Genomic DNA, 21,715 nt, shown 5'->3' on the forward strand with positions numbered 1-21,715 from the left:
GCCCCGTACACACGGGGTGACTGTTACAAGGAGCTGAACAACATGCTTAAGCACAGACCGCTCAGCACACATCGCTACACACCTGTAATGCACCATCGATGTGTGCTGAGCAATCCATGTGGGCCAGTGTTCTCTGGTGAGAGAACCCTGACTGACTAGATTTTGACTGCATGCAGTCAAAATTTAGTCAGGCGGTAGCAATAGTCGCTGGGATTATACACACACACACACACACACACAGGACTATGTGTGCTTAGGGAGAGCCCTGAAATCACCCTGTGTGTATGAGGGCGCATCTGTACATTTTTCCTCACACCTTTTTGCATTGTGAGAAAACATTACCAAACATACTGGTTGTAAAGTAAATTTGGTCATTGTATCTTATATTGCATTGATTTCTTCCACTAGAGTAGAGACTCCAGCATAAAAGTATGTTTTTGTGTATTTGTTATTAAGGATATACCTCTTAGAAGTGAACACTCACATGCTTGTTCTTAATTTTTATGAACTGACATAACATGATAGAAATATTCAAATATATCAGGGGGTTTAAAGTCCAGGTGAGAAACGTTCATTAAATGAAGAGAAGTATCAGAACGCAAGGGCATGCACTGGAACTGGAGAAAGGCAGGTTCGGGGAAGTTTTAAGAAAAAATTATTTCACAGAAAGGGTAGTGGAGGACAAGTGGAATAGCCTACCATCAGAGGTAGTAGATAATAGATCAATTTAATCATGTGTGGAATAGATGGAAGGATATCCTTAAAAATAAATAAGTATCAAAAATGGTTTCCGGTAACAATTTTTTAAAATAGGGGCAGACTAGATGGGCCAAATGGTTCTTATCTGCAATCAAATTCTATATTTTTCTATGACACGTCATAAGATTAACTTTTCTTTTTCTTTTGCCAATATAGTTGCGTCCTCCTCCCCCAGCAGTTTACCTGTTTGTTCTGGATGTGTCATACAATGCTGTTGAATCAGGGTACCTACAATGTTTATCTCAATCGTTGCTGGAGAATATAGACAAGTACGTATCTGTGTATACAAAAATGTATTGCTGTGATGTTTTCTGAATTACAACGGTCTTATCTAAGGAGCTGATCCAATAATCCATGAACTGGTACCGAAATGGCTTCCTTTGGCTTTGAGGGATGTGTCTATATAATTTGTGCTTGCAACCAATGGTGGACAAGTAGAAATCTGGCTACACTAAACGTGCATATGTACACAGCCTGAACTGCCAGAAAGTGTATCCAAATCTGCTCCTTACAGCAGTTTCCCAAACTCTGCCATGACATGCCAGGTTTTAAGGATATCAATGCTTGATTACAGGTGACTTAATTAGTACTTGTCAATTAGATTTAACCCTCTGGACTCTGGCAATGATATCCTTCAAATCTGGACTGTAATGGCAGAGTTTAGGAAACTATGCCTAATGCTGGGTATACACTGGGTGATTCCCATGGCAACTAATATAGTCGGCGGTGCAGTGGGAGATCGATATTGTCCGTACTCTCTTAACATTCACAATATCGGCAAGTGCCGCCACACACTCCCCGCTCCATACATGCAGTGGCTGACAATATTGCCAGATTGAGCTGCATGTATAGACGACAGGGAGGGGCATTAACGACCGCAGCCACGCACAACAATAACAATATTAACTGTACGCGCTGGACAATCTATACGAAATATCATCAACTGTATTGATATCGATTATATATCACCCAGTGTGTACCCAACTTTAGTGTCACTTGATATGAGTAGTATAGTGACTTGTGCTCATTTTTGTGTCACACCCACACTTTGTTCTAATCAGTATACAACATTTGCAAAGCTACTGCAAAACAGGTATTTCTGGTTTCCTTTTCTTGAAAATTTAGCATTGTCTAGTTTTTATGAACAGCGAACACTCAATATTTTTTAAATTGATTGAGCCTTGTGGAAATTCCAATAAACAAATGTGTCCTCATACACACTTACCGCATCCATGCCAAAATGGAGTATTGAGGCTAGTTGTATGAGGCACGCACACAGCACGAAAAGGTAGATGTAACAATATTTTTCATATTCCAAGGAAAAGAATACTGCATGGGAGTAATTGTAACATGGCGCATACAAACACGTATTTGACACTGGTCTTCTGCATAATCACCTTTCATTTTGTGTATATTTTAAGGTTGCGTGGTGATGCCAGAACAAAGATCGGCTTCATAACATTTGATAGCACTGTGCATTTCTACAATCTACAAGAAGGTCTTTCTCAGCCCCAAATGCTGATTGTTTCTGATGTAGATGGTAAGCAGCCCCTGTAAGATAAATGTACATTTAGTGTTGCCAGGGAAGAAGTTTTAGTGTATACTTTTTTATGGCTTGAGACCGCTTTCATTTTTAACATTAGCCAATTATCAGTATAGCCAAACTGAATCCCCATTCTGTTCTGTGGAAGTGTGCTACTTTTGTTGGTCTGTCACATACAGTACACCTGTTTCCTTGCTGACCCAAATTCTCCTCATTATGTCGCTTATCACTGGCAGTACATCTGCTTTGTGGTAAGAGGATATGAAACGGCTTCTGCGTGTGGGGTGTCTTTATTCTTTTTTTTTTTTTTTTCGTATTCAGTTATTTAATGTGCAAAATTCTTAATCCTCAACTTTCAGCAGAGCTAAAAAATATACAAATTAGTATCCCCTAATCTTAAATGGCTTTTCTTTTTTACAAAGCGTACAGATGCTTAAATTGTTTACATACATGAATGTCATGTTTCTCTGAACTAATACAACTACTTGACTGGTTCTGTAACACCACTAGAATACCCCTTTCAGACCACAAAATGTAGCGTAGCACCGGGACTTTGAAACGGTTTTATCTCCGTGCGACCCTGCATTTTGGTCTGTTCAGACTTCCTCAGCGAACCGGCAATATTGCTGGTTCGCCGACGTCATCTGGGATCGTGACAGAGCGGTGGAGCATCATCGGGGATGAGGGAGGAGAGGAGCTGCTCCAAGCAGTACCTCCTCCATTGGCGTGAACAAGAAACGGATGGCTCGACCCGATTTAACCTGTTCACATCGCAAAACACAGCAACTAATCTGTAAGAACCCTTCTTTTTTAACAGTTCCTATTGCCGTGTTGCTACCGGTTTTTGGGACCTGGTAACCCCTTTCACATTACACCAATTACCGGGTCGACCCGGCATGAACCTGGTAAGATGTGAAAGGGGTATTAATGTATTTATCGTGGCTGAAGGTGCAAAGTGGTCTGGATTTGAAAGGTGCATCTTCAAATTTTATGCTATACCATATACAATGTAGCATACAGATATATCCTCATAGTTTAAATAGATTGTATAGCTTGCGAGCAGGGACTTTCTACAATTTTGACTGTAACTATCCAGTTTGTTTGATCAATGTAGTGTTCATTCTAGCACCCGCTATCTTTGAAAACCCATGCTGTTTATTTTCCCTGCCTGGGGTGTCGCTGTCTGCTGAAGTGCTTCTAGCACAGTATGGTCTGTATATCAGCACTGATATGTAAACCAGACCTGTGCTAGAAACTCCATAGCAGCCAGCGACACCTCAGGCAGGGAACAGGAGCTGCATAGGTTTTCAAAGATGGCGGATGCTCGAATGAACACGATCGCTGTTTCCATTTGTAAAATGTAACAGAATTTGCTGTGCTGTATAAGAACCTGTTATGTTGCTGTATTTGTCAGTGAGAGCATATGTAGGCATGCGCTATACATTTACTATACATAGGTGAACCGACGGGTGCAATTTAGCATGTCACACACATCCCTGCATACTGCAAAACAAAGTGGACACATCTGTAGCAACCTAGACTCCAGAAATAAGTTACCACCAAATCAATGGGGCTTAAACCTGTATCATACAGACATTTTGTATGATATATTTATGTCATAGTACAGACTCCCTTAGATTATAGTTACTTTGGTAGGTTGCAACCAATTTCATATGTGCTAATTGGACTTTCAAATAACCAGTGATACATATGTAGAATACGAGTCTATAGTACAGCTGGGTTAAGATAAAAATGGGGCACCAAAGAAATTGCAGTTTTGCAACGATTTGATTGTACAGACCCAAGCAGCATCCTAAATGCAGCCTTTTCTTTTTCATATGTGTTTGCAATTCCTTTGTTACTCTCTGTATTTCAGAAATTTTCTTACCTACTCCTGTTGGCTTACTTGTCAATCTACATGAAAGCATAGAGGTAGGTGTTCTGATAGACCGTTTTATTTTATTTTCCTTTTCACTTTCCATTCAGCGTGATGTGAGGCCGTATTGTGCAGTGTTTTTTCGGTCCTCACACCATGTAATAAGGATATGTGTTTGAGCCCAACCGGTTTAATCAGAATAAGCTATATACTAATGAAGTCACCTGTTTTAAGTGTGGATATCCTTGAAACCTGGACTGATACGATGGATGTCAGAACACTAGTATAGCCGCTGTAGGTAGAAATTAACAATTATTTGTTATGCCATTTTACCTACCATTTGTACTATATCCTGATTAGTGTTTTTTTTTTTTTTTTTATGTAATCATTAGCTCTCTCAATCAACCTATAGAAAGCCATATTGGAGGAAAGAAAGCTCCTCATTAGAGGAAACAGATATTCTTGTTAAAGCGCTGTCATGTTAAAGATTGTTAGCACGATACTAAACAATAAGCTCATTTAATAAAATGGTATGCATTACACATGTGCTGTAGCAGCCAATCAGATTTGTTTTATATACTGGTTCTAAAATTCACAAACATTTAAAGTTTTCACGCTTTAATCACACACAGCAAAGTTATTCCATTACGCAGTGTCATCCGGATAGTATTCACAATGCTTCGCTTTTTACACATTTTGTGTTACAGCCCTTTTCCAAAATGGAATAAATTAAATTTTTGCCTCAAAATTCTACACACAATAATGACAAAGTGAAAAGTCTTTTGGGGAGATTTTTGCAAATGTATTAAAATATAAAACTAAGAATTCACATGTACGTAAGTATTCACAGCATTTGCCTTGAAGCTCAAAATTGAGTTTAGGTGCATCTTATTTCCACAGATCATACTTTAGAAGTTCCTACAGCTTAATTGGAGTCCGCCTGTAGTAAATTCAGTTGATTGGACATGATATGGAAAGGCACACACCTGTCTTTATAAGCTCCCAGACTTGACAGTAAATGTCAGAGCACAAACCAAGCATGAAGTCAAAGGAGTTGTCTGTAGACCTCCGAGACAGGATTGTCTCAAGACAAAATCTGGAGAAGGGTACAGAAAAATATCTGCTGCTTTTGAAGGTCCTAATGAGCACAGTGGCTTCCATCATCCAGAAATGGAAGAGGTTTGAAACCACCAGGACCATTCCTATAGCTGACCGACTGTCTAAACTGAGTGATCGGGGAGAAGGGCCCTAGTCAGGGAGGTGACAAAGAACCTGTTGGTCACTCTGTCAAACCTTCCAGAAGGACAACCATCTCTGCAGCAATCCACCAATCAGGGCTGTATGGTAGAATGGGGAAAGACTGGGGACTGGACTGCACACCATATTTTTAAACCAATGAGAGCTGCTACCAAGCTAAGGCTTCTAGTACCATACAGGAAAAAAAGAACAATACTGATGCACACTCTAGGTGCTAAGAACACTGATAGTAAAAAATAATTTTGATAAACTCTTACAATTAACTTGGAGTATAATTGAAGTTCTTAGTACACATTTGCACAAATATGTCAGCCCATCCACCACGTCCAGGTGAACTTCATTAGATGGGTCTCTAACATTTCTAATACGACCACATTATATAAATTTATCTAGGTCTTACCTTCAAATAGAGCCCATATTAACATGTAGTCAGCAATGTAGGAACCTGTGCTAATCAAAACACCTGCCAGTGCCAGAATGAAGGAGCCTTACCTTCAAGTGTACAATATATACACAAATATTGGGGAAAGAGGGGAGACTGGACTGCGAACCATATTTGTAAACTGTATGGTAGACTGGCCAGACATAAGCCACTCCTTTAGTAAAAAGCAGATGGCAGCCTGCCTGGATTTTGCCAAAATGCAACTGAAGTACTCTGACTATTCTCTGGTCTGATGAGACAAAGATTGAACTCTTTCGCGTGAATGCCAGGTGTCATATTTGGAGGAAACCAGGCACCTCATCACCAGGCCAATACCATCATTACAGTGAAGTGCGGTAGTGGCAGCATCATACTGTGGGGATGTTTTTCAGCAGCAGGACCTGGGAGACAAGTCAGGATAGAAGGAAAGATGAATGCAGCAATGTACAGAGACATCCTGGATGAAAAATAGTGCTCAAGAGACTGGTGCGACAGTACATGCTTCATCAGGGCAATGACCCTAAGGACAATGCTGTGAATGTCTTAGAGTGGCCCAGCTAGAGCCCAAACTTGAATCCGATTGAACATCTCTGGAGAGATCTGAAAATGGCTGTACACCAACACTTCCCATCCAACCTGATGGAGCTTGACAGGTACTAGTAGGAAGAATGAACGAAACTGCCCAAAGATAGGTGTGCCAAGCTTGTGACCTCATATTCAAAAAGCCTTGAGGCTATAATTGCAAAGGTGCCTCAGCAAAGTATTGAGCAAAGGCTGTGAAAACGTATGTACATTTGTTTTCTTTTTTTTTTTAGAAATATACAAAAATCTTCCACAAAAACTTTTTTCATATTGTCATTATGGGTATTGTGTGTAGAATTTTGAGGGGGAAAAAAATGTATTCCATTTTGAGAAAAGGATGTAACATAATAAAATGTGGAATAAGTCAAGCACTGGCCATACTTTCCAGATACACTGCATCCCACCTGTCTAAAAAGAGATCCTGAATACGTGACCTGCTGATGGTACTTGAAGATTGAAGTTAGATTTAGAATGCCACTCCTATGCATGGATAGCCTATTTTTTTTTTTTTTAAAGCCTTTATTTATAAAATAAATAACTTGCACAAAATGTTTTTATATTCTAAATGATTATTATATGTTCTGTTAGAGATATGCATCATTGTAACTATTTTACTTAAGTTCTTTTGCATTTTTTGCCTTTTTAGCTTGTGAAAGATTTGATAACTGCTTTACCGAGCATGTTTACCAATACAAGGGAAACCCACAGTGCTCTGGGCCCTGCTCTTCAGGGAGCTTTTAAACTGATGTCTCCCACTGGAGGACGAATAACAGTGTTTCAGACTCAGCTGCCATCTTTGGGGTCTGGGCTGTTGCATTCTAGAGAAGACCCAAACCAAAGATCCAGCACAAAGGTACCTGTGGTTCAATCTAGAAGTCATTGCTGAGTTCCCATGCTTGTAGAAAATGTACAATTGCAATGACCTGTAGGACCTCTTTGCACTGAATACGAAGCTTTAAACCTATGTTAGAGGACAGGACTGGAGTCTGGAGAGCTATAATTCTGCCAGAACTGTAAAAAGGCGTAGGGAATGTGGTTACGTATGCAGCGTTTGAGGGCACACTCGTTCCGGCAAACGACCCCTCGTGATTACCAAGGCTAGCAGTAAGGATGACTGGGCTCATCTGTATAAAAGCTTGAAGAGAGTACCAACAAATTGGCTTCTGTCATTATTGAAACACATCCTGGAACATATGAACATACAGAGAAAGATCCCGCACCAACTTAAAAAAATAAATAACACTCTACAGATCCTCTTCTTCCTAATTCTTGTATTCCAAGAAAATGGAAATAAGAATAATATTCTCAATGTGAGGTGCTATCCACTACTTCTGTAAAGACCTAACACCCTACATGAAAGATTAGTATTCTTGCGGGTGCACTGAGGATTAAATATATCTCCGTAAATGTAAATAATATCTTCAATATAGATAATGTGAAGAAATGAAGGGGCAATTTACCTCCTACCTAGAAACATAGAGATATCATACAGGCAGTGGCCTTATATGTCGTTACAATGGGGCATATGTATGAACTAGCATTAAGTGCATATGCTGCACTTAGCGCTAGTTAACTGGGGGATAACTGTTTTTGAAATGTGTTATCAGCACACCTAACGTGCTATAGGGACAATCCCCCCCAGCAATTAGCGGTTCGGGGCGATGTATTAACAGCCACCTAGGCTTTAAACTGCCTCGGCCGCTTTGCCAGCCTAGGCCTAGCATCCTATTCCTCCTGCAGAGACAACGCTAGCCCTGCTTCTGGCTCCGGGCTGTGCTTCAGATGCCCTGTCTCCAGGAGGGGACATTGCCGGAGGGGGGGAGTTTGCGCTCTCCCGCTTTGGCAGACAAGATGTTAATACATCTTGTTGGTGTCCCTTCCTGCTTCGCCTCTTTAAAGATGTGAAGCAACCTCCCACCCAATGAATCTAAAACCACACCCATGACCTGCAGTGGCTTTTGCAACTGGGAACAGGTTTTAATATGTTACTGTCAGTGCTCAGCGAAACTGCGCTAACGCAGATGTATTTATGTAGCAGGTAACTAGACAAACTCGATTTACTTGTTCAAAGTAATATTTTTCACCTATATTTGAAGTAATAACTTGGCTGGACTGTTAAAGGTAAGGGTTAATCATTCACATTGTTAGAATCACAGACCATTAGTGTATTTTTTATTGTTAAAATTGTGAATTGAAGCATGGATATTGAACTATGGCCATCTTTGGTATCTGACATCATTTGGGGCAAGTTCTTACACAATATTGGAGGTAAGTTGTTACTTGTAACAACGTGCCCCACAGTGCTACACAACTTAGAAATTTTAGAATGATGGAATCTAGACTCCTGCCTGTGCATTTTGTGTGCTTCCAAAAAGGAGGTGTGGCCTTGACAATGGGGGTGTGGCTACACTGCAATGCCGCAAATGCATGCCACAGATATGTCGCCACTATGGGAGCATACCCAGCAATTTGTGAGCAGCTGTCATGCCCCCAGTCCCTCTTTATGTGAATAGACGCTGTGCACAAGTGATTTACGGGGTCTCCCAACTCCCCCACTGCGTAAAACTGCTACCCACTGGTGGGAAAGCAGGATGGTTAAAAAAAATAAAAATAGACTGTCCCTGAAAATTGGGAACGTTGCAGTGATCGTGCTCTGTGAAAAAAAGTGTGGGCCCTGGGGACTCCGTACTTAAAGAAATTGGGGCCCTACTCCACTGTTTCTGGGTACCATGATATATTTTTGAGCACCCCAAATGCTATACACATACACCAAGGGTAGTTTTACTAATTTCATAGTACAAATTGCATTGCATTGATCTCACATAGCCAAGGTGCGGTGCTGGGAGCGAAGAGGGGAAAAGAGTAGATATCAGCTGGGACAGTACTAGGGGGGGGGGGGGGGGGGGGGTGTTTAGAGGCAGACCGTGCTGGGGGCAGTGAGGGGATAGGACTAGATACCGGCTGGGGCAGTACTAGGGGGCAATGAGTAGATCCCCCGCCCCCTTTTTTATTCAGTCGGTTTTGCCATGGTTAGAAATTATAAAAAGAAAGCAGACAGTGATACAATACCTGAAACTATCTGACGGCAACGAATGACGTCATTAATTGTTTTTACTTAAGAAAGAAGCAAAATTTTTAGCAAATTAATTTTATGACACTACAACCGTAAACTCTATGAAACGAAAAGAGAAATTGATAGGAGCTGACATCACACACCCTCTTCTAAAATGCTTGGGCGCACCCTGACTCTCCCAGAAAATCTCCAGGTGGCGCCCACACATGCCGTCTTCCAGGCAATCAACTTGTGAATTGCCAGCGATTGAAAAAGACACTGGGTGTTATTGCAGGATAGCCTTGAGCATGTGTGCTACACTCCATACCCATGTGCAGGCATTCACTAATCACTCAAACTGCGAATTCGCAGCCGTTTGATCAGGTCTGAATAATCCTCTATAAACCAACTGTATGCCATATGTTATTTTGTTACAAACGTACAAAGTCTTAGAATATCTGTATTTTTGTAACCACTAGCCCCACCTTCCCCTATACTATTTATTTATTTATTTACTTACGATCTATATTTCCATATTTCACGGAGATATTATTTAGATTTTAATATATATTAATAAAAGTTATATTTTATGATTGATATTTAATCGTCGGTGCATCCACAAGAATACTTACATCCTGTAACATGACAGCTGGGTGCTGATTGGTTAGTACTTTACTTCTCTACAAACTTGATAAATATCCCCTTTTAGAGCAGAGATAGTTTGTTTTGAAAAAGATAAAAGCATATATATATATATATATATATATATATATATATATATATATATATATATTTATTTTATTGATTGTGGCATATATGCCATTTAAAACGATTTACAATGTTGATTCCATTTACATTGTTCTTTTTATTTTTAAGGGAGTACAACATCTAGGTCCTGCCACTGATTTCTATAAGAAGTTGGCCTTGGATTGCTCAGGACAGCAAACTGCCGTTGATTTGTTTCTGCTAAGTTCTCAATATTCTGATCTGGCATCACTAGGTTTGTTAAAGTTTTGTTTTCTTCTGTAATGGTAGACGTGTGTTGGTGTGGTTCCCAAGTATTTTAGTTTTTCGTATGTCACAGATAAAGCTGTCCTTACTCACTATACTATTCCTTGATACAGGATGCTTCTATGACTGAGGATTTTTTCCTTTTTTTTTTTTTACATCTCATGCTCTTGTATGTCATGCAGTGACTTAGGTGAGGGACTGTAATGGTGTGTACACACAGATACAACCTGCATGAGATTTTGACTACATAGTCAAAATCTCATCTGGATTGCATGCAGATCGCATGGGTTTTTAACCCTTGCAATCCCGATGCGCGTTCACTTATCACAAGCAGAAAGTCTTTGCTGCATTGACTATATAGTCAAAGTTGTATGCAGATCGCATGCATGCTGTGCGATGGGGATCGTATTGCACGGCACACCATAAGTATCTTTCTCTCAGTCACTGGTACCTGGTGGCACCCTCGATTGAAAGAAAGGACACCCTCAAGCAAGCATTGTCTGTTTAGCCATTATTGTCTTGTACTCACTGGACAGTATTGCTCAGGCCTATGGAAAACATACTTTTTCCATAGGTGGATATGGGGGGCACTACATGATATATGTGGCACCTTAGCAGCTATTGTCGGTTTGCCGGATAATCTCGTATTGTGTTAAAAAATTTAATCTGTATTTCTATAGTTTGGTAAGTGGGCACATTGTGCCTTATCACCCCCAATCTGTCACAATGCCCTGTTCAAACATTGTGCCACCTTAGTAGTTATTGTCTGATCTCTAGACAATAACTAAACCACACAAATTAAGTTTTCCAGATATAGGGCCAGATGCACTAAGCTTCAAAAATGATAAAATGGAGAGGGATAAACAACCAGCCAATCAGCTCCTGCCCACATTTTTTCTCAAACACAGCCTGTGACATCGCAGGCGGGAGCTGATTGGATGGCTGTTTATCACTTTCTATTTGATCAGTTTTGAAGCTTTGTGCATCTAGCCCATGGGTGACGGTTATCTAAAACCCATATCTCCCCATCTTGTCAGATATTGATTCCCTCATTTAAAAAAAAAAAAAAAAAAGTGAGACCTTTCCATATTACCACATGTAGGTTGTTAAACTTAAATGGTGAAGGATGCACTGAGAATGCTTTGCTGTTTTGGAAAGGGTAATAATTAAGTATTTGTTTGCAGTGGTTATATACGGTATATAAAAAAATTGCGTTGGATTTTCATTCACTTCCTAATAGATATTTGGATAATTATCAGTGAAGAGAGTAAGAGGGTCTTCTAATCATCTAGAATGGGGTTGTTTCTCTTTCTGCACCAGTTAGTGTGCTCATTACAATACCATGGGTTTTTGTTTACTGTAATGGTTGTGACACTCTGGCTCCTTTTTTTCTATGTTTGTTTCCAAGACGCTCAGCCATTTAGCTGCTGTGTTCCTGTGATTACATAAAGACATAAATAGTGTCTGTTTTCAATATATAACTGTCAATCCCACTATTGACTGAAACGAGTTTCCTGTTTTTTTTTTTTTTTTAGCATGTGTCTCAAAATACTCTGCTGGATGCATATATTACTATCCGTCATTCCATTTTAAGCACAATGCAGCTCAAGCTGATAAATTAAAGCAAGATCTTGATCATTACCTTACTAGAAAGATTGGATTTGAAGCAGTGATGAGAATACGTTGCACAAAAGGTATATACTTGTCTTTATATAAGCATTTGGCGCTATTGTGTCCAAATCATTCCTGTTATGCCTTTTTGTATGGGTATGGATTTGTAACGCAAATGATCACATCATGCATTGGTGTTTCAGTACTTTTAAAAGTCTGCAAGGACTAAAATGTTGTCCTGAACCACCAATGCATGATGTGAATTTTTCAATTTTTTTGCAAATCCTTATTGCCGCCGACCTACATGTATGCGTGTTTATATTCTATAGATAGATATTTCTGTACACATTTTATACTCTAATCAGCCATAACATTAAATCCACTTGTGCTGCCAATATAGCTCTAATCCGTTGACCAAATATAATGTCCTGTGGTATCTGGTACCAAGCTGGTAGCACCAGATCTTTTTAGTCAGGGGTGGCCAAACCAAAGGTAGGTGGTACATGTCAAGTAAAATCCACATTAAGGCCTGGACAAAAGGTTTCCCGGAAGAACATTGCCAAGCGCAGAGCTATCTCCGCCAGCATTCTGCAAACCACCACATCTTTAGCAGTTTCAGCAGTTATATTGAATTGGTGGCAATCTTAAATGCAAAACCTGCTTTTTTTATTCAAGAAAACTGGAGGAATTCTTAACAATAAAGATACAAGACAATTGTTTTCTCATATTTTCCTTACAAAACGATTAAGAATGCAGATTGCAGAATAAAAAAATAAACTTGTGTCTTTTATTTTAATATTATTGTATCTTAAAATCCACTGCCCGACGCAACCAAAGACCTGCTTTGAAAAAACTCAAATTAGCAAGTGTGGAGCTTCATTACGATCTGTCAGACCAAATTATGTTGTTTTTTTTTCTTCCCACAAGTTGGCATCTATTTTTTTATGATTATTCCTAGACCCCTGTAGAAGTAATACCTTGGTTAGTGAGATTCAGCTCACCAGGTTGAAGTGGGACAATTTTATTTTCAAATTGTCTTTTCTAAAGTGTGTGCAGTGTTGTCTGATTTCCTGGCTTAGTAACTCATCGAATTGTTTACATATATTTTCCTGTTTAGGCCTTGCAATACATACTTTTCATGGAAATTTTTTTGTGCGATCTACGGACCTGTTATCTCTTGCTAACATTAATGAAGATGCTGGGTTTGCAGTGCAAATGTCTATTGAAGACAGTCTGACAGATACATCCTTGGCATGCTTTCAGGTGGCCCTGCTTTACACAACTAGCAAAGGTAATTATTTGTATTTATTGGTGCAGAACGTAGCATTGTAGGTGTGGAAGTTAGCTCTTGGCTTGTCATAAAAGTTTTATGCTGTAATGTGGGTTATTCAATTATAAAAGTATTATTGCACCAGTATCTATAATCATGTACTTAGTTTTCACATGGTATTTCAAAAGTAACTTTTATTTAATGAGTATATTTCTAGCTTAAATTCTTTAGCACGGTATCCTATTAGCCCCAATGTGATTTTGGCCTTTCAAAAATGGACAATTATAGCAATTAATGACTTTTGGTTATTATCGCGGAATGCAATAAGTGGCTGTTTTTATTGGCCAAAAATGGACCTGCATGGGATTGGTGATAAGATTCTGATCCAATGTGTTATCACGGGTCTGGTTGCTGCTTATTAGGGATTATACTTTACAGACAGTAAACCGAAGTTAGATCACCGGGAGCACGATCGACGATCACATGGTCGACATGAGTTTTTCAAGGTTTTTTTGGTGCAGAATGTTACAGGTCTACTTAGTTCATACTTTACTATCCAAGTGGGCATATTGTGGCACCGTGCCAAAAGCTTGGTGAGTGTCCACGGGGACCCCTGTGACATTCGGTGCCAAAAGAAGTGAAAAATCCATGTCAACCATGTGACAGTCGACCACTCTCCCGATCTTGCATCTAACTTCAGGTCCTGTCAATCTAGTCGTAGTCGTTTAGACATAGATGGCAGCTTTGCAAATAGGCTGCACAGCTAAGTTGCTACTCATACAGTACGAGCGCTTTGCTGTATAGTGAAGCATTGGCACAATAGCGATGCAATTGCAATCACATCACTGGAAAGGACCTGGCATGCAGGGCGGCCTTGCCCTGTGCGGCGCGGCTCCCCACATGCTTGCGATGGCAGTTGTAGTTTTGTGAGTATTTTCAAAACTACAACTGAACTTGAGTCCGGCCCATACTACCTTCATGAAGAAATATAGTCTATGGGCAAATTACTCAATGGCAGCAGCTTTTAAAATGTTAATTTTTTTTCTTCCCTTCTGATGTTCAGTATAATCTGGCTGACATGTTTCCGGATAGGGGATTATATATGTATTTTTACTATGCTATGCTGGGTAACTTTTTGTATACTTTATGAAATTAATCAGAATATCACTTAGTAAAAACTAATATTCTTAAATGAGAGCCTGATCATAATTAGTTCATCAAGTTTGGCTGATGGCCTCTTTGTTGTTGCACTAGCTTCCGTTGCTCATCTGCACATTAGGCATTACGTGCACTCAGCAGCCACAAGACCTACAAGAACCAGCAACGGGGAAGGGGTGTGGTCTAACTGTATGTGAGAGTGGGGATTGGCTAATATAACCTAGAAAATGCAAAGTCCATTTATTTAGTAGAACCTTTATAAAACTCGTACAATCTGAATTTGTTCATTGTACATAGGTCAGCGGAGGATCCGAGTGCATACATTATGCTTGCCTGTGGTAAATTCGCTGCCTGATGTGTTTGCAGGAGCAGATGTACAAGCTGTCACTTGCCTTTTGGCCAACATGGGTAAATTTTATCAATTTAAACAATTTTTTTTACTGCACTGCTTTTTATTCTAATTTTTATATCACGTTATAAGCTAGTTTGAAGAATATTGGGTGTTCTTTTTTGTCATTTCATGTCTTAATCTCAAGAGCACAAGTTCATGGCCTCTTTATTGTTTCTGTAACACCTGTTAAAAGCAGAGGCTTCATCACTGGTGTGGTTCATGTGAAAAGAACATCCAGTCAGGCTCATGTGACTGACTGCCATAGTCATTTTTTGTTTTTTATCAAAGAAGAGACATCTGCGGCTTTTGAAGGAGATATAATTGTTGTCACATGTTTTGGCAATTAAAAACACCATGGCCTTTATTCTGGTTCTCTCGCAAAGGCAAATTCCTTATCAAATGGACAAAACCATGTGCACTGCAGGTGGGGCAGATGTTGTTTGTGCAGAGAGAATTAGGGTGGGGTTTTACTTCAAAGTAAGATCTATTTTGCAGTGTAAAAATAAAGCAGCCAGTATTTACCCTGCACAGAAACAAAATAAGTCACCCAAATCTATCTCTCTCTGCACATGTCTGCCTCCCCTAAGGGCCCATATACAAAGTGGTGGAGCACTAATAATAAGGTTAGATCAATTGTGTATTACCTTATTGGTAACCCCATGTTTTAGCAATTGTTTAAGCAATAAGACAGCCTGATGTTGTTTCACAGGCAGAGGACTAAGATGATGTCCACATAGAAATCTGATGGGAAAAGTCATGAACGTAGTGCAGGTAGTGGGCAGAAGAGTCTACTATAGTGATGTCCAGACATTAATTCCGCATGGTGAGAACTACTAATGTCAAACTTTAAAACGGATGAGAACATTCTAGAACACAATATCATAGTTAACTCGCCGAGAACATTCATTCGCATGCCGGGTGTACGAACCCTGTATGTGAAGGGGAGGTGGGCGTACCACCATTTGCAGGACGGGTTCTGGTTGACTCGCAAGGGTGCGAATTCGCATCAGAGCGAGTCAACCAGAATAACCCTGTATATGTATCTACACCTAGAGCTGCCACCAGCCTACATGCCCGGACACTCCCTTCCCAGCCAGGTACTTGTGAGAACCACTGGAGCTCATCAGCTGGGTGAGATATCTTACGGATGTTGCCATCTTGCTTACCTGCTCTGGACATGCCACCTTGGATTTACTCTCATCCGCAGGGTGGGAGGGGGGATGTCACGGTCTATTTCATCACTGCTGGCCACAGTGATAGAGATGTGACTTCTAAAGGAAAAAAATAAATAGTGCAGTGCTTGAAGTGCCAATATGCCTTACCATTGCATACCGCCACAGTTTGAGCACTATTTAGTAAATAGCGGATCTTCAAAGCTGCTGATTATCGCTTGCATTGTCTACTGAATTTAAACGGCAATACTAATAAAATGCTTACTAAAAGCCCCCATACAGTATGCCATTCAGCTGCAATTTGCACTCTTCCTGCGTTTGACCGCCACAATCACAGGAGAAGAGCCCAAATTGCAGGTGAATGACAGTAGGTCCGATGCGATGTGCAGTCCCATCTCTCAGATTGCATCTGCAGCCAGGTACGCTTGGCTGGGATTGCATGCAAAAGGACCACATGCGATTAATATCGCATTCGATCAAGCCTCCTGGGAAGGTCCCAGGCGGCTCAAGGGGGATCACACTGACTTCTCCAAGGGAGAAGTTACCTAGGTGTATGGTATGTTTTAAATCAAGAAGCCAAAATTTATGAAAATCGCTGGCTCTAAAAACCTGTATTTTAGTAAATATACACCTATAAAGCTTGCAAATTTTTAGCATCATTACCTTTTTCAAAATGGGTATGGTTAATGCTAGTATATTGTACCTGCCACCACCAGTTATTTGTAATTGTCTCCCTAAGAAGCATGGTGTGTACCAATGGCAAAAATTTGTGATCCATGTTTGCAAATGGGTTTTTTGTTTACACACACACACGCACACACTGTGTAATTGTTACCATTATTTTTATTTTTAATATAGTTGACTATCTTGCCTATAATGCAGTGTTTCACAAACTTTCTTCAATCACGGTGTCCTAGAGTATCAGCGGTTAAAAAAAAAAAAAAAAACAATTAAGTAAATTGTGCTTACCGATCACCCTTAGGATTAGGTTTGTGGTGGTGGTCTACATGAGTTTTTCATGATTATTTTTTTTTTTTTTAAAACCAGATTGTTTTTTCTTCACCATCCATGTCGGCATAGAGGGAGAATATAATAGTGTGCCAAGAGTTGCAATTTGTTGACAGTTGTCGACATTGACACCAACAAAAATTTTAAAAGCTCATGTCTACCTATTTCATGTCGATCTTTTGACCTTGTTGACATTTTGACCACGTCGACCATGTGGGGTAGTCCTATTGATTTGTCTATATAGACACTGTCTACCTAATAATCCACACGGGCAGATTTATTAAGCTTGGTTAGGTCATAATGTGGCTGGTATTAACGGCCAATCAGCACTCAACTGTTTAGTTACAAGCTTGGTTTGAAAAATGACAGGTAGGAGCTAATTGGCCGGTGGAAAAGTACCAGCCACTTTACCACTTCACCAAGCTTAATAAATCTGCCCCACAGTTTGGGAACCACTTGTATAATGGATAAAACATGTATAAATGATAAATAGAAACTACACCTATTCTTGCATGGTTAGGACTTTCTTTGGTACTTGTGAAGTTTCATGGCAGCAGTTACGTAGTCAGCGTAGTGTTCCCGCGGCCAGCGAAGTCTGTGCCCCTGTCAGTATCAGCATAGTGTTCCCGCCTGTTCACGGCTAGTCGGAACTTACGTAGTTAGCGTAGTCAGTCAGGCGTCCTTGTCGGTATCGGCGTCGTGTTTGATCACGGTCGTGGCTAGCCGGAGCTTACGTAGTTAGTGTAGCCAGTTAGTGTAGCCAGTCAGCGCTGATTACATTGTGTGGGAACCATTGACCATTTTAACCTGCCTGACCTTACAGGTGTGAATGCGTTCCTGAAACACCCCCACTATCCACGCCTGCCCGAAGCGTGGCGAGGGGACACAGTATGCGGCGTCCTGACCTGTTCATACCCCCACTATCCACGTAGACGTGGAGTTGACTTTATAAAGTGTGGCGAGCCACCGAGCTTGAAGCGTGGCGAATACACGTCAAGTAATCCACGTCCCCTCGCTACGCTTGTCACACTTCCGGCTGGCGTGGATAGTGGGGGTTTGATATAGAGGCATTTGCCAGTATGTAACATGGAGCACTGACAAATGCATCCTTTGTTGTGCATGAGACGCACTTGCACACTGCACCCCCCCCCCCTTTGTGCAGGAGACGCACGCGCTAGCGAACCCCTAACCCTGTCTTTCTCTATAAAGCGGACATGCGTAGGGTTGCCGTACCCTGCCGCAAGAATTACTGAGACGCTCCTGCGTCTCAGACAGATGGAGCGCCTCTGCCCAAGCGCCCAAAAGATCGCCTCTCTGCCGGTGTCCTCCGGCGTGGGGGATCTGGAGGTTACTGGCTCTATGTGAGAGGCGCTCACTAGGCTTGTCAGGGACAGAGCTGCAGCTTGCAGGGACAGTACGGGTACTAAACTGCCTTACGGAGACACTACTCTGACTATGCTAGGCTGCTGTTGGGCTACACTGACAACGTCGCTTAGCCTACGCTGAAAAAGTAGCGTAGCCTGCCGCCGTGAAACTACACAAGTACCGTTTCTTTTTTTTCATGCTATGCCCTAAGACTGAAATGTTCGATAGTTTCCAGAAGGTGGTGCAATGGTAGAACTAAATCATGGTTTGCCTGCAAATAGTAAAATGGATTGCCTAAATAGCTGATGGTCTTCCAAAAAAGATTAATTAAACATTGGTATGAATTGGCAATAGTGTTGTAGGTACCGGAATACTCCATATCCATTTAGCACTGTTTGTACAACTCCTACACATTTATATTGCTTTCACTATGCATATTTAATTCTATTTCTGATCACAGTAAAAAAGGATTATTCAATTTGGTGGACCCGTATTTCACATGAAAGTGCTGGGTAATCACAGAGGTAAAATATCACCCTTAACCCCATGTCCTGCTGGCTGCGAGTGTCATTCTTTGCAGCCATAGGAGTATCATTTTTATGCACTCTGCACATCACTGAGCTCATTTGCACTGTGCATACAGTAAAGTGTATTGATCCTTAGCTACAAATTGTAAAATATTGTATAGTATTGCCGATGGTAATTTGATGTTGACTAGAATATTTACAATAAAAGTTGGTTTACTTTTGGATATCCAGTTCATTTGCTTAATGTGCAGTATATTTTTGCAGCTGTAGACCGATCGATTACTTCTAGTCTCTCTGATGCCAGAGATGCGTTGGTAAATGCAGTGGTGGATTCCTTGGCAACCTACAACTCCACACTTTCAAATCTCCAACAGTCTACTCTGATTGCACCCAATTCTCTGAAGCTATTTCCTCTATACATCTTGGCTCTCTTGAAGCAGGTGAGTGCCTATTAAGGTTGCACGTGATGTGCAAAGTTTGCAAAGTGTATCTATAGTGTAAATACAAGTTCTGAAAACAAAGGGAAAATAGTTGCTCTTACATAATTAATATACTCCTTTAAAAAATCAATTGGACTGATTTTACAATGATAATACATTTTTTATGTAACAAAAATACACTTTTTGCAAGTATAGGTCTATATAGGTATATTATAAAAGGAGTATACTAAATAGTTAAGCGCTGTTATTTTTCCTTTTTGTTTTCTTTGGTTCTCTCTATATTTCAGGACTAACCATGCTGAATCTGGAGTGCGCATTGGGATTGAATCTGCATCAAATGTAGAAATACCATTCGATGCCCATTCGATTTTTCTATTCACCCATGTGTATGCTCTATAAGCACAAGCATGTGTCATAGCGCCACCCACTATCCTCCTGCAGGGCCATTCCCCTAAATACAAGTTCTTCAGGGTGTAATCACTTTACACATACATGGCCGGTAGCCTCCCGAAAAAATCGGGTCCCCCTCCCGGCCCCCCGGAAAGGTGGGCGACACCCCCCCCCCCCCCTGCATTTCCCCGGTAGCATAAGCTTTAAATTGCCGTGATTCGTGGCTTTCCGGTGGGCGGGGCTAAATATGCAAATTGTGCATATTTAGCCCTACCCCCTCATCGGAGACCCGCATATTGCGGGATTTGCATTACGGGGGCAGGGACTGATGATGTCTCAATCAGGCCCCACCCTGTGCTACTGACAGTCTCCTCGTAAAAGCCAGCAACCCTGACATACATTCATACTTTACATTACATAGAAAAAGGAATAACTTTCAATATTCTTAAACCAGTGAGCATTTACAATGGACAGTATTCTTTAGTGCAATTTTAATTGTTCATACAGTATACTGTAGTATTGCAAGGATAGGAGTGTGTAAGTGTCATGCATTTGCTAGAAGTGCCTGATTTATAAAAGGGTGATGCTGAGTTTGAAAAAAAAAATTCAGCTGTTTTGTTTCATTTGGCAATTCAGAAGGCGTACTGGAAATTCAGTAGCTGGAGAGACACGGATTGCCTCTGTCATGTTTAGTTGCATCCTTATTTTGTGATTGAAGTGAACAATTATTTTTTTCTGTATTTGTTTTTGTAGAAAGCCTTCAGGACTGGCACCAGTACACGTCTGGATGATCGAGTCTTTGCAATGTGCCAGATGAAATATCAACCACTGGTTCATCTGATAAAAATGATTCACCCAAGCCTCTACAGAATAGACAGGCTTACTGATGAGGTAGAAAAACATATGCATGATATATTAAGCAATTAGAGGCCTATGTACTGCCTGATATTTCACTTTAGCAAACCCGCTGCTGTAGTAACTATAAAGTCGTAGTGTGATTGTTTCCCAGAAAATTACCCTGTTCTTCCTTCTGGCCATAAATTCGCTTTAATATTTGTTTTGCTTCTGTTTTTAAATTGTGTTCAATGCCCGTAAAATTCTCTTAAACTAGTTTATGATCACAAGAATTGTCGTATAACATTGGCTGTATGTGATAGATGGAGCATTTTTTTCTTTTATTTCTATTTTTATTGTTACAAAATATTTATAACTTCGCTCCGCACTAGTTTTTATTACATTTATCTGAAAATGTTCTAGTTGTGCAGTTATAATGGACTTTATGTTGTAAATTACAGTTGTTTATCAAGCACTACTGTCTAGCAGGCTGCACTTTCATCACTATGACTGGTGTGGCTGTCAGTGTATTTGCTGTTTTTGTAAACTATCTTTTTTTTTTGTTAAATTCCAAGCGGTCTTTACTGCAGCACTTGAGGCTTGGTTACTCCCTACCAGAACAACAGCAACTGTAAATTTCATGCCAATTCAAAATGTTTGAAATAGCACTTCTCCCACACAGCCAGACTCTGGTCAGCTCGCCAAAAAGATTCTTTAAAGTGTACTCCAGCAGTAGATTTTACCTCAGAGCTAAAGCAGGGTACACACCATGCCATTGTATAATGTGCACCCACCAATTTGCCCATTTCGTGATTTGTATATTAGATGGGATGATACCATGCATTATGCAATTTTACATGAAGCATGTAACAATATTACTATACATAATATATCATTTACAGTACATGCTTTGTGTAAATAGTTATGGTGCCGTATGCCAATAGTTATCAGAGTCCCCTGCTGATATATGCGATGTCCCATGGCATGGCAAGGCAAGAAACGGATTTAATGGTCATTTTTAATTCAGGGGCAGGTTGGCTCTTTATTA

General features: G+C 40.4%; 1 protein-coding gene across 2 annotated transcripts in view; it reads left to right on the plus strand.

Moving 5' to 3' along the window:
• Window positions 1-21,715, plus strand: part of SEC24B (SEC24 homolog B, COPII component) — a 63,984-nt gene that overhangs the window by 30,471 nt on the left and 11,798 nt on the right. For both annotated transcript variants that reach the window (XM_083177906.1, XM_083177914.1), the window contains 10 exons: window positions 916-1,028; window positions 2,181-2,299; window positions 4,179-4,234; window positions 7,085-7,291; window positions 10,367-10,490; window positions 12,037-12,195; window positions 13,230-13,403; window positions 14,838-14,948; window positions 19,268-19,443; window positions 20,587-20,724. In XM_083177906.1, coding sequence (XP_083034032.1) covers window positions 916-1,028; window positions 2,181-2,299; window positions 4,179-4,234; window positions 7,085-7,291; window positions 10,367-10,490; window positions 12,037-12,195; window positions 13,230-13,403; window positions 14,838-14,948; window positions 19,268-19,443; window positions 20,587-20,724 — 1,377 coding nt within the window. The remainder of the gene's footprint in view (window positions 1-915; window positions 1,029-2,180; window positions 2,300-4,178; window positions 4,235-7,084; window positions 7,292-10,366; window positions 10,491-12,036; window positions 12,196-13,229; window positions 13,404-14,837; window positions 14,949-19,267; window positions 19,444-20,586; window positions 20,725-21,715) is intronic.

The sequence above is a fragment of the Crinia signifera genome, chromosome 1 (genome assembly GCF_055691185.1).
Source record: "Crinia signifera chromosome 1, ASM5569118v1, whole genome shotgun sequence".
Classification (NCBI taxonomy): Eukaryota; Metazoa; Chordata; class Amphibia; order Anura; family Myobatrachidae; genus Crinia; species Crinia signifera.